The sequence below is a fragment of the Gekko japonicus genome, unplaced genomic scaffold (assembly GCF_001447785.1).
Source record: "Gekko japonicus isolate JY-2015 unplaced genomic scaffold, Gekko_japonicus_V1.1 scaffold196, whole genome shotgun sequence".
NCBI classification, from domain to species: domain Eukaryota; kingdom Metazoa; phylum Chordata; class Lepidosauria; order Squamata; family Gekkonidae; genus Gekko; species Gekko japonicus.
The window spans coordinates 241005-253593 of record NW_015173129.1 but is presented as its reverse complement, the minus strand read 5'-3'; the positions used below and the strand labels follow the sequence as shown (position 1 = coordinate 253593).

The 12589-nt window shown below is 47.3% G+C and overlaps 1 protein-coding gene across 1 annotated transcript in view; it reads right to left on the bottom strand.

Annotated features, from left to right (window-relative positions):
* Positions 1-12589, bottom strand: part of MAD1L1 (MAD1 mitotic arrest deficient-like 1 (yeast)) — a 760935-nt gene that overhangs the window by 738075 nt on the left and 10271 nt on the right. Inside the window, exons 3-4 of the mRNA XM_015422082.1 lie at positions 12240-12380; positions 3259-3438 (exon numbers count right to left, since the gene is read on the bottom strand). Coding sequence (XP_015277568.1) covers positions 3259-3438; positions 12240-12380 — 321 coding nt within the window. The remainder of the gene's footprint in view (positions 1-3258; positions 3439-12239; positions 12381-12589) is intronic.

Genomic DNA, 12589 nt, shown 5'->3' with positions numbered 1-12589 from the left:
CTGAGAAAGTGAACAGTGACTCACAAAAGCTCACGCCTCCCCACATATCTGGTTAGTCTTGAAGATACTACTGGACTCTTGCTCTTTGTACAGCCCCAGACAGACTAACACGGCTGTCCATCTTGGTCAAGTAAATCCAAACAGCAACGTTCAAAAATGGTGCTCCTGTCCAAACAAAGGATTTGTCAGGAGGGTGCAAACGGACCCACCCACGCCATAAAAATATAGCCTCCAACAGTGGAAACTGCAGCTGATTCATTCTCCCACAGGCAAGGAACAATGAGAGCACTACAGTTTCAAGATGGCAGTACAAGTCAGAGTTACCTGAACTAGGTTATGTGCAAACTGGAGAGGTCATTGGGCCTCCGTTTGCTCATCAACAAACTAGTTATCAGTCACCCTCACGGACAAGAGGACCGCTTCTTCTGTTAACACTCTAGAGTAGGGGGTCCCCAACGTGGCATCCGTGGGCACCAAGGGAGCCTTCCAACACGTTTCTGGGCACCCATTAAGAGTTTTAGATAGTCGATGGGGTCAGGCGGGGCTCCTGCCTAGCAGGGCTTCTGATTGGCCACTGGAGAGCTGGTTGAAGTGACGTTGCTTTGGCAGCAGCTGCTACCACAGTAATGCTTTTTTTTTAATTCTCTGGTGTTCCTTTTTCCCAGTTTTTAAAGAATTATTATTACTCCTCTCATTCCTTGCACTTGGGCCTCCTGTGACAGGCTCCACTTCCTGTGGAAGCCATTTTGTGCCTGACTCTTCCACCTGAGGCAGCCATTTTGTGGCTGAACATACCACCTTGTTTCTGAATTCTAAACTTGCCCACAGGCTCAAAAAGGCTAGCACGACCCCTCTTTCAGAGGCACCAACTGATCTTGGATTTTGGCAAAAGGCCAACATTTTTCTTGATGGTCCACAGACTCAGTGCCAGATTACAGCAGAGATTACCAGGCTCTGAAAGTGTCCAAACTGCAACCCAAAAAGAGGAATCCAGTGATGTTCCATAGCTACAACTGTTTTTAGCTACAGTTTCACACTCCTGCCACACCTGTAGTTCGAGCCCTCCTGAGCTCCCGAATTTCTCAGAAACGCAAACATTAAAGAGTTATTCCTGGCAGTAAACAGACAACACTACGGAAATACCCACCGCTAAGCAAAACTGTAAGCGAAGGGTATGCCATGGAAATACCCGAAATAAGTCTGACGGGCAAAAGGGCGGATAGACTCTCCACAAGTTTGGATTTTAAAAGCAACAAATGGAATGATCTCCAAGATTGAAGGCAAGAATTTAAGCGGATTACAATCCTTGAAAAAGAAAAAGGAACTTTGTTCTGAGAGGACCAGTTCCAGCTCCAGCAAGACACAGGGAAAATGTTTCCACAGGGAAAATGTTTAAGACAAATGAAGATAACAGCGTGGGAAGAGAAATGGACTGTGTTACACCTACTGAGGGAAATATAATTATAAATTTGCTTTAAATGGAGGGAAAAATAATTGTAAAATGAGATGCCACTGCTCTCTGAAACTTGTGTTTAAGTGAATTAACGATTATCCTGGAATGCTCTTTATATAGTCAGATTTGATGGTTTGTTAACATAATCGATGATGATGACTGACCACTCTCAATGTCAAGAAAAGCAATTTTTATATTGTTAAGCTAATACTTTTATAAGCAATGTATGACCTCCAACTCTTGGGTTTTTAGAGAAGAAGAAGAAGAAATTGGATTTATACCCCGCCCTTTCACTTGGAGTCTCAGAGCGGCTTACAAACTCCTCTCCCTTCCCCTCCCCACAACAGACACCCTGTGAGGTGGGTGGGGCTGAGAGAGCTCTGACACAAACTGCTCTTTTTCAAGGACAGCTGTGCCAGAGCTTGTGACTGACCCAAGGTCACATCAGCAGGTGCAAGTGGAGGAGTGGGGAATCAAACCCGGTTCTCCCAGATTAGAGTCCGCGCACTTAACCACTACAACAAACTGGGTTTTCTTTACTTTCTCCCATAGTTGTAGATCCCCTCCCTAATTTTGTTGTAGTTTTTAGAAAATGCAAATAAAAAACTCCCCTGCGGGGGGCCAAAAAAAAGGAAATACCCACCACTTCCTATACCCTTTTTCACATTATTAAGCCCTTCCCTACCTCAACCATCTTGATGGTTTCCAGTCGCAATGTGAGTTTTGGGTTCCTTTTCTGAACAGCTCTTGTTGGCCTCTCCACCCCAATCCCGTTCAGAGTGTCAAACTAGGGATCCCAAATCCGCTTGGGGGGTGGGGAAACTCCCGCCCCAGAGCCCCATTTCCCGGCGGCGCCGGATCGGGCCCCGGGGGGAACTCCACCCCGATGTGCACGTGGAAGATGTTCTAATACAGCAACTGTGCATTTGGCACCAGGCACACGCACCATAGGGTTTTCCCTTGTATGGCCGTGGCCCCGCCCCCAACGTGCCTGGCGTCCTCCCGTCACTTCCGGGTGACGCGCACAAGACGCCGGCCGGGAGCCCCCCGCTCCCGGCGAAAATAGACTTAGCAACCCTATGTCAAACTAGGATCCGGGAAACCCAGGCTGGAAGCCCCACACTGCTCCCTGAAGTTTGCTGGGTGACCTCGGGCCAGCCATGGTCTCTCACAGCCTAACCTACCTCATGTCAGAACCTTGGTCAAGAGACTCTCAACAACACTGTCCTTGGCAGTGATTTGTTTATTGAGATATCTGCATGGTCCAGGTGGAACGGTACCGTGTCAGGACTGAGGTTCACGCGGGAAATTCCATAGCTATAGACAGTTCAAACAAAAGTGCACCAATCGCACATTGCCAAACTCCCGCCTAAATTTCACGTGTCTAACCCTTGGGAATAAATGGCTCCCTTATCCATGAAAGCGAGAGAAGCACAGCTTTGACTTCAAGGTCGTCCCTGGAATTCAGGGGGACTTCAGCTTTGACTTCAAGGTCGTCCCTGGAATCCAGCAGGAAGAGTTGTCGCTTCTACAACCCCACAGTTCACATGCTTGAACACTCAAACTAACCCCCAGGGATTTCCCATCCCCCAGACATCGTGGCAAACTAGAGACAGCGTTTGATACCTCACAGGGTTGTTGTGAGAATAAAACGGAGGAACAAAGAATGATGCAATACGGTTTGGGTCCCCACCGGGGGGGGACGGACAACCAGGGCATAAATGAAGCGAATACATACATAAGTAACAAAAATAAACCATACCTATTGATGCCAAAGCTGCCCAGAGGCTACATCAACAGCTTACCTCATTAGCTTCGGCCAGCTGGTTCGCCTTCTCCTGCAGCTTCTGGTTCAGGGACTCCATGCTCTTCTGGCATGCCCTGTTGATCTCGATTTGCTCTTTAAGCTTATTCTCGGCCTCCTTTTCCCTCTCCTGACACTGCCTGATCTGCTTCTGGAGATCTTGGTTACGGTCAGCCTCCCGCTAGAGAAAGGGGAGAAAAGGGGATTTAATGCAGTTCCGCAGGGCCTGTAAATCGGAGATGTTCCGCCAGGCCTAGCGTTGAGGCGGCGGCAACTCATCCCTTAAGGGCCTCCCCTCACCCACCTATTTGCACTTTATCGTTCCATCCACAGCTACCACAATTAGATATGTGTAGCAGATGCCACTGAATGTCTTAGTTATGACTCAGTAATGGTTAGGAATGTTTTGTATCGGTATTTTATCCAGGGCTCTTTTTCTGGGGGAACGTGCCAGAACGGAGTTCCGGAACCTCTCCAACAAAATTCTTTCAGAAATGTTTAAAAGTTTGTGAGTTTTCAGTATACAAATTGAAAACTTCATTCCCCTCTTGAGAGTTCCAGCACCAGTTCCCCCCCCCCCAAAAAAGCCCTGACTATATTTATATTTTAACCTTGTATTATACGTCTATTATATATTATTTTACCTGTGTTGTAACCCACCCTAAGTCAGCTTCTGGGGAGAGAGGGAGGGTTAAATATCGAACAAATAAATAAATTAATTAAAATGTAATTAAAAAACAAAACCAAAAAATGAAGACAGCAGAATATCTAGCTCAACCTTTTCTGGTCTGTAGCCCCTGGTACAAGCCCCACACAGTTTGCACCGTTGCTTCCAACATTTCCGATGCCCACTGAGGGTGCAGTCAGACGGGCCGTTTAGTCCGCTTTCGGCCCGCCTCAGAAATGGATTTTATCTGCACGATCACACAGTCAACATCTTGCCTCCCATTCCCAGCCATCACTTTCCGGCTCAAAACTGCTTTAACCCAGAGTATTTTGATTTTCCTGATTCTCCAGTTCCAGCCACATTTTCCCCCAGTGTGATCGCTCCTCCGGTGTCAAGTCACTTCCGGTTTAAACCCCCTCCCTGCTCGAAAGCTGCCCGAGGATTCCGCTTTTCGCCCACCATTTTAAAAAAAAAGTTGGCGGTGTGCTGCCACCGCGTTATTAAAAACAATGTTTAAACAGTGCCTAGTTTTAGTGTTTAGACAACTTCAAGATCTCATGGAGGCCATTTTCGGGGTAAACGTTTAAAGGGAAATGTTCCTTTAAAGTTTAAAGGAAAGTGTTACAGCAGTCGGGTTGAAGTGGAAATCACTGTTCTGCGCAGGCATGAACATTTGAGTTCTACAGATGGCTGATTGTGCGCATGCCCGAACTGAGAGAGAGAAAAACAGCAGCGAAGCACGCTCCCACATGTGGACGGCGGGGAGCAATGTGGCTGCGCAGTGATCTGGAGCAAGGAGGTGAGTGTGATCGCGATTCTCCAGGTTAAAAAAGACCTCCATCAGGTTAAAAAAGACCTGCACCAGGTTAAAAAAGATCGCATCAGGGCCGGAGCAGTTTAAACCGTTCCCAGCACGCCGTCTGTTTTTAGAAAGTCAGCAGGGCCAGGTGAGTCTTTTGCCCAGCAAGGCTTCTGATTGGCTGTGTAGATTTAAAAAAAAAAAAAAGATCGTGGTTTGGCAGCATGCTGTGGCTGGCTCTACCTCTTGGGGCAGCCATTTTGAGGCTGCACCCACCACACTATGTCAAAATTCCAAAGGTGCCCATGGAGCTGAAAGAGCATGGAGACCCCTGCTATACCACAATCTCCAGCTTTACCACAATTTCCAACTTTCTATAATCCGTAATACTTTTTTACCCAATTTCTGGTGACAGTGGCTCTTCTGCCATTTCTTTGGGAGGGTTTACGGCTGAGTGAAATTGGCCAAGTGACGGAAACTTAAGGGGGGGGGGACATATAGAGAACAGCAATTCTACCTTCTCTATCTGTGTTTTTAAACTTCCAGTCAGAGGGATGGACTTTAAGGGATTTCAAATGAAAATAAAGAGAAAACCCTGAAAACCTCCTTCAAACTAGAGAGGAAGTGTAACTTACATAATGTTCCTGGCACTGAATTCACCAGATTTCCTATGGTACTAGAAAAACTTGCTCTAATTACGTGATGTTCCACTGCACAGCTGCGGTGGCTCAAGCGGTTAAGACGCTAAACTGCAGGCTATGGAAGGTTGGTAGTTCAGTAGTTCAAGACCCGAGTGTGCCGCATGACGGAGTGAGCTCCCTTCTCTAGTTCCAGCTCCTGCCAACCTAGCAGTTCGAAAGCAAGAAATTGCAAGTAGATAAATAGGTACCACTTCAATGGGAAGGTAACAGCGTTCTGTGCGCCTTGGTGTTTAGTCATGCCGGCCACATGACCATGGAAATGTCTTCGGACAGCGCTGGCTCTTCGGCTTGGAAACAAAGATGAGCACCGCAACCCTAGAGTCGGATTCGACTGGCTTTCGAGCAAGGGAACCTTTACCTTTACACCACTGCAACACCGCATTCTAGGGTTGAAAATGCCTCCACAATCTTCCATCCCCTTCCCTGGATTTCCCACTTTCATTTAATAAATGAAAGAAGCAAACTGAATTTTCGGGAGGGTTGGGTAAGAATGGACGCTTGCTCTCATTACAACATCAGAAGAGCCCTGCTGGATCAGACCAGGGGTCCATCTTAGTCCAGCATCCTGTCTCACACAGTGGTCAACCAGTTGCTCTGGAGGGGCAACAACAGGACATAAAGGCCGAAGCCTTCCCCTGAGAAGAACGTAAGAAGAGCCCTGCTGGATCAGACCAGTGGTCTGCTTTGTCCAGCATTCTATCTCACACAGATGCCAACCGGCTCCTCTGGAGGTTCAACAACAGGGCATGTAGGCTGAGAAAAACATAAAAAGAGCCCTGCTGGATCAGACCAGTGATCCATCTAAGCATAAGAACATAAGAGGAGCCCTGCTGGATCAGACCAGTGGTCCATCTAGTCCAGCATCCTCTCTCACACAGGGGCCAACCAGTTCCTCTGGAGGGCCAACAACAGGGCACGGAGGCCGAGGCATTCCCCTGATGAGAACATAAGAAGACCCCTGCTGGATCAGACCAGCGGTCCATCGACTCCTGCATTGTTTCACTCAGTGGCCAACCAGTTGACCTGGAGGGCCAAACAAACTGGCATAGAGGCCGAAGGCTTCCTCTGATGTTGGCTCCTAGAACTCGTATTCAGAGGTTGACTGTCTCTGAACATGGAGGTTCCATTTCCCTGAATACGCAGGCTCTCGGTATTCGAGTTAACGAGTGCAAACATTCAAGCACTTGGGTTCTTGGTGCTGCTTCATACGCAAGTTGAAAATGAAACATCTTAAAAGGTATTTCTAAACCTCCTCTCTGGGCCACCGCGACAAGATTTCTGGCTGCAGGCCAGTTATATTTTAACTCGCCTATAGATTTTGGCTCCCCAGTATATCGGGCAAGTGATTACCGATGCACATGACAGTAGAAACCCATTTTCCCCGCCTTTTGAAACTCCAAAAAAGCATTTCCAGCCCGGCTTCCGTTTCCTCCCGACTCGAATCGATTAGCGCTTATTGGAAACGGTGCAGTAAATTGCTCTGCTAATCAAAGCAAAACAAGCCACGGATTTACATACTAAGCAAGGATTATGCAAAACAGCCAAAGATTCCTTTTAAAAAAAACTTTATCCACATGACTTCCTGAAAGGCAGAATCCGAGCCGGCTAATTACCACACTGTTGGCTTAGCTCGGCTCCCTCTTTTGTGCCGGGGCTTGAAGCGTTTCCATGACTGACTCAGCTAAATTTTGGGTTCGGCTGACAAGAGCCGTAATCCTCAAAAAAGCACATTTACTCAGGGTGCCGCTCGGAATCTCTTGCACTCACTTTTCCCAACCACACCAGAGACTTGCCTTTTACTTTGTTACAGAAATTCAGTTAACCCTCTCTGCCAAATAACATCCATGCCCTGCGGGACCTAATCCAGTTCTGCCGGACTTGCAAGGCAGAGATGTTTTGCCAGGCTTCCAATTGAGGATAGCGAAAGTTACCATGTTAATGGCACTCCTTTCCATGGGGCAGTGACACAATTGGAATTCGAAGTCTTAACGCCGTCGGAGAATGTATTTATCTATATATTTTTTTTGAGTTGTCCTATTAACCATGAACATTTTCATCGTTATGTTGTTTACCGCCCTGAGCCATGTGTATTCAGGGGTAGGGCGGTCTATACATTTAAATTATACATGTTGTTAGCGGTTCTAGATTTTCCAGGTTGTACGGCCGTGGTCTTGGCATTGTAGGACCTGACGTTTCGCCAGTAGCTGTGACTGGCATCCTTAGAGATATAACACAAAAAGATTTCTGTCTTATACCTCGGAGGATGCCAGTCACAGCTACTGGTGAAACGTCAGGTCCTACAATGCCAACGCCATGGCCGTACAGCCTGGAAAATCTACAACAGCTAAAGAACTCCAGCCATGAAAGCCTTCGACAACATATTATACACATTTCTGTTGTTCAGTCGCACAGTCGAGTCCAACTCTTCGCGACCCCATGGACCACATCACGCCAGGCCCTCCTGTCTTCCGCCGTGCTCCGGAGTTTGCTTAATTTCATGTTTGTTGCATCGGTAACACTGTCCAACCATCTCATCCTTTGCCGTCCCCTTCTTCTTTTGCCTCCAGTCTATCCCAGCCTTAGGGTCTTCTCCAGTGAGTGCTCCCTTCTCCTTTGGTGGCCAAAGGGTTTGAGCTTCAGCTTCAGTATCTGGCCTTCCAGGGAACAGTCAGGGTTAATTTCCTTTAGGATTGACTGATTCAATCTCCTCGCAGTCCAGGGGACTCTCAAGGGTCTTCTCCAGCACCATAATTCAAAAGAATCTATTCTTTAGCGCTCGGCCTTCCCTATAGTCCAGCGCTCACAGCCATACATTACTATTGGGAATACCATTGCTTTGACCATAAGGACTTTTGTTGGCAAGGTGATATACATGCACACATAACCAGGGGTCATTTCGTAGAAAACGACGTGCAGGAGCTCATTAGCACAACTCATTAGCATAACATATTTGCATATGCCACGCCCCCTGACATCACCGGAAGTGTGGGGGGCGGGGCTTGTTGCATGTGCCCGCCCCCTGGGCTCCTTACTGCTGGAGCTCCGCTCCTGTGAGCTCCCGCAGGAAATGACCCCTACACATAACCCATAAACGCCAGTGATCTTCAGAGGCCCTGTTTCAGTTGGCAACCCGAGAAAGGATCTCCCCAGTCATGGCACCAAAACTTTGGAACTCCCTCCCCGGGATGATTCGCCCGTCTCCCTCCATCAGTGTCCTTCATCAGCAGGTGAAGACTTTGGCTTATACCCCCAACAACTACTGGCCCTGCTCCCAGTGTTCTTTATGAGTTTCTAATTTTATTATTTCATCGTTTTATCTGTGTTTTTAATTGCTCAAATGTCTTAATTTTTTTTTTAATGTTCACTGCCTTGTGGACCTTGGTTGGGTCGAAAAGTGGCATAAAAGTATTAATAATAGCATTAATAATAGTATTCTTGGTGGTCGTGTTATTATATTGCTGAATTTTGGCAAAAGGTATTGAAATTGATTCTATCAATAACAGGTTATTCACTCCCTTTACAACCTGAGCTAATACTGCTTAATCTATGGGAAGATACTCCAATTCCACAAATACAAAAGACTTTGACTGTCGCATTATTAACTGCCGCAAAGCGATAGCTTCAAAGTGGAAGAACAAATTGGCGCCTTCAGTTTCGTTATGGATGTCTAAGATATGGGACAGCTATATTTTAGAAAAAATTACAAAGAGACTATTACAACTTGAACATAAAAACTATCAATCAGTTTTTGCTGAAAAATGGTTTCTGGTCATAAATTACATGGCACCGAATGGAATTATTCCTGATTATTTAGTTTCATCTGAAGTGTTTATTCAGATGAAGAAGAAGAAGAGGAGGAGGAGGAGGAGACTGGATTTATACCCCGCCCTTCACTACCCAAAGGTGTCTCAGAGCAGCTTACAAACTCCTTTCCCCTCCCCCTCCCCACAACAGACACTCTGTGAGGGAGGTGGGGCTGAGAGAGCTCTTGACTGAAACTGCTCTTTTTCAAGAACAGCTCTTGTCAGAACTACGGCTTGCCCAAGGTCATCCAGCCAGGTGCAAGTGGAGGAGTGGGGAATCAAACCCGGTTCTCCCAGATTAGAGTCTGCGCACTTAACCACAACACCAGACTGGCTCTCGTGACATGACTGTCTCTAGAGTATGTTTTAATTTTGATCAATAAATACTAGCTAGTTGAACTCAAATTCTTACATTTATACAAGATAGTTGCTAACCCAACTGCATTATTAGAAAACATGTTAAGAGTTTTAATTAGTTAAGTTTCGATAGATATACTGAATAGAATATCAAGAATATTATTAATGTTAAATAGTTTGTATTATTTGGGATTCTGTGTATCTTGTTTTATATTTATTTAATAAAAATTATTAAAATTCAAAAAAGTATTAATAGTTATTATTATTACTATTTCTGTTCTGCGGAAATTGCAATCCCAGGAGACAGCAAAACAGAAAAGAAAGAACAGGAGAAGATTGCAACATACCAAGACCCACGAATAGAGTTAGAGCACCTCTGGGAAAAGGAAGTGACCATCGTGCCAGCTGTCACTAGAGCTCTTGGAGCAGGGTCTAGGAGTCTCAAGAAACACCTGCACATTAGACAAGCCCGATCTCATCAGATCTTGGAAGCTAAGCAGGGTCGACCTGGCAAGTATTTGGATTGGAATGGGAGACCTCCTTGAAATACCAGCAGCCGGGAGGTTCGGTGGCACCTTAAAGATGAACAAAATTTAGAGCACCGAAAATGTCCGTGAGTCAGACACCCCTTCATCATATGCATGAAGGGCACATCCACTACGCACATGCATAAAGCTTTTAAAAAGTGTACCTACATCTGCCTTATGCAGGGATTCCCAACATGCCGCCACCCACCAAGTATTTTTAGAAAGTGGGCGTGGCCAAGTGAGGCTCTTGCCTACCAGGGCTTCTGACTGGCCATTACAGATTTCATTGGCTGGGCAGTTTCAAATAACATTGTGTCAGTGGCAGCTGCCACCACAGCGTTTCTTTTATTCTCTCTCACTCCTCTTTCCCAGTGTATGTTCAAGATTATCCCTTTCCCCCCTGCACTTGGGCTTCCTCTATGTGATTGGCTCCTGCAGCAGCCATTCTGTGTTTGGCTCCACCTCCTGCGGCAGTGATTTTGCACCCACCACCTGGGGTCAGCATTTATTTATTTATTTTGTTAGATTTGTATCCCACTCTCCCCACATAGCCGGCTCAGGACGGGTTCCATCAAAGCACAATATACAAACAATTAAAACCAATCAAAATACATCCGATAAAATACAACAACATTCCTATTTTTATTTATTTATTTAACATTCGGCTTCTATACCGCTCAGACCCGACGGTCTCAGAGCGGTTTACAATTGTGCTGCAAGTGCAGATTACTCCTAATTCTATGGCCACATATTACAAGGGGTGGGGCTGCCTACCGACACCCGGGTGGGTTCGCTGTTCTCGGCTCTCTTTCCTCGGCGGTCCACTGGGGTTGGCGCGCATCCGCGGCCAGTCCTTCTCAGCTTCGATCTTCCGGCGCACGGCCCGCGGTAGCCTCGGCCCAGCTGTGTCCATATCGGCTCCGCTGCGCCTGTGCCGCTCACACTGCCGTGTGCTCCTTCGTCGCTCCACCTCCACTGTCGCCGAGCGACGGACGCCGAGTGCTGGACGCTGTTGTTCCATCGGCCACCAGGGATCGCCGCACCGCACCACCACACCACCGTTGCCACCGCCATCGCTGGAGGAGGGTACCCCCTACCCTTCTAAGGGTAGGTACCCATTTATCTGTGGAGCTGTGGTGGCTCAAGTGGTTAAGACGCTGAACTGCAGGCTGTGGAAGGTCAGTAGTTCAGCAGTTCGAGACCCGGGTGCCGCAAGACGGAGTGAGCTCCCGTCTCTAGTTCCAACTCCTGCCAACCTAGCAGTTCGAAAGCAAGACATTGCAAGTAGATAAATAGGGACCACTTTGGTGGGAAGGTAACAGCGTTCCGTGCACCTTGGTGTTTAGTCATGCCGGCCACATGACCACGGAAACATCTTCGGACAGCGCTGGCTCTTCGGCTTTGAAACGGAGATGAGCACCGCAATCCTAGAGTCGGATTCGACTGGCTTTCGAGCAAGGGAACCTTTACCTTTACCCATTTATCTACTTGCAATTTAAACTTTCGAACCGCTAATATGCTAATCAGTGCCTCAACAGATAAGGTTTATTTCAAATTGGAGTTCCAAGATAGTAATACAGATCTGACCCGCTGAGGGGAAGGCCACGGGGCAACGGTTCCCATGGGTTCAAAAAGGTGGAGGACCCCTGGCCTAAAGGATGTAACCCTTCAGGCATCTGGTGAAGTGACCTTTGACTGGAATCAATTTCGTTAGTTTTTTAAGACATCGTTGGACTCCTGCTTTACTTTAATTACATTTAGACCCTGCCCTCTTGTCCACGGAAACAGGGTGAAAATGTTACCTGTACGTGTGAGTCTCCCCTTGCGTCCTCACAACTCCCTGTGAGGCAGGCCCAGGCGAGAGGCGGCCACTTATCCTAAGTACCCAAGTGAGTGCCGCAACAGTCGGAATCTGAACTTACACAACCCTGATCTGAGACAAAACGCTTAGTCGGTTCAATGACGTTCAAATCCATCTCAAAGAGTCCAAATTGTATGTTCCCTGGCTTACTCTGTGGTGTCTCTGGTGAGATCGCCACAAGATCGATCACGCAAAGAAAACCACACAGGGTCTCATGGGGGAGCAGAGCCGCCAACCCTCTAAGCCTCGTTCCACTACCACGCTCACCTCGTAATTCCTCGCGTGCGTGGTCGCTTGTTTCTCCAGCTCGATCCGGGCCCTCTTGTGACTCATCTCCATTTGCATCTTCTCCCGTTCTGCTTGCAAGAGCCGCACCCCCGAATGGATCTGCTCGGCCTCTGCTTCAACCTGTCCCATCGGCATGAAGACAAAAAAAGACAGAGATAGTACCACAGGCTGAGCCTGCCAGGCGATTCAAAGATGACTTTGGTTGCATTTCAGGAGTCCTCGTCCCTCGAATCGGTTAGGAAGAGGGGACTGGTGAACCTCTTCGCATTATGCAGACATGGTCAATCCCGAATGGGGAAATTATTACGAGCCCCCCCCCCCACCCCCAT